We start from the raw sequence: 521 nt of genomic DNA, 5'->3' as shown, positions 1-521 counted from the left end.
TCTGAAATTCTTGGATTATTATCTACTGTGCATTGAAGTCCCAACGCATTTTGCCAATTTTTCTTCTTGTATTTCAAAAGATATCTAAACCATGAGATTGAGACGTATACGAAACCTTAATAAAACTGTTTGCTGGATAACCATTTCAAGTTTTGTTATCACCATAATTAGCACTTGAAGAGAGACTTTTACTCGAAATAATTAATGGGAAAAAATAACCCCCTTCGTCTCGTTTTCTTTTCACAGTCTTCCAACGATGCGCACGTTAATCCTCGTTCTAGCCGTGTGCGTGGTCCTCGCCGCGGCCCAGAGAGGACACAGCCAAGGCAACCGCGGCCAAGGCAACCGCGGCCAAGGCAACCAGGGCCAAGGCAACCAGGGCCAAGGAAACGGGGATGAAGATAAACAAAAGGGACGGCTCCTTGCGCTCCCTGATCCGGAGCTCTGTGTCTCTCGTGAGTATGAAGAGTGTGTTGGTGTTTGTTTCCGGTCGGCGTTGAGAGGGAAATGTTGACTGCGGA

General features: G+C 46.6%; 1 protein-coding gene across 1 annotated transcript in view; it reads left to right on the top strand.

Moving 5' to 3' along the window:
• Window positions 1-214: 214 nt before the first annotated feature.
• The window catches only part of LOC119581784, a gene marked incomplete in the record, with an annotated part of 4,506 nt that continues 4,199 nt past the window's right edge, over window positions 215-521 (top strand). The window contains 1 exon segment of the mRNA XM_037929913.1: window positions 215-455. Coding sequence (XP_037785841.1) covers window positions 257-455 — 199 coding nt within the window.

Source organism: Penaeus monodon, chromosome 15 (genome assembly GCF_015228065.2).
Source record: "Penaeus monodon isolate SGIC_2016 chromosome 15, NSTDA_Pmon_1, whole genome shotgun sequence".
In the NCBI taxonomy this organism is placed as follows: domain Eukaryota; kingdom Metazoa; phylum Arthropoda; class Malacostraca; order Decapoda; family Penaeidae; genus Penaeus; species Penaeus monodon.
This window is presented reverse-complemented; position numbering and strand designations above follow the sequence as displayed.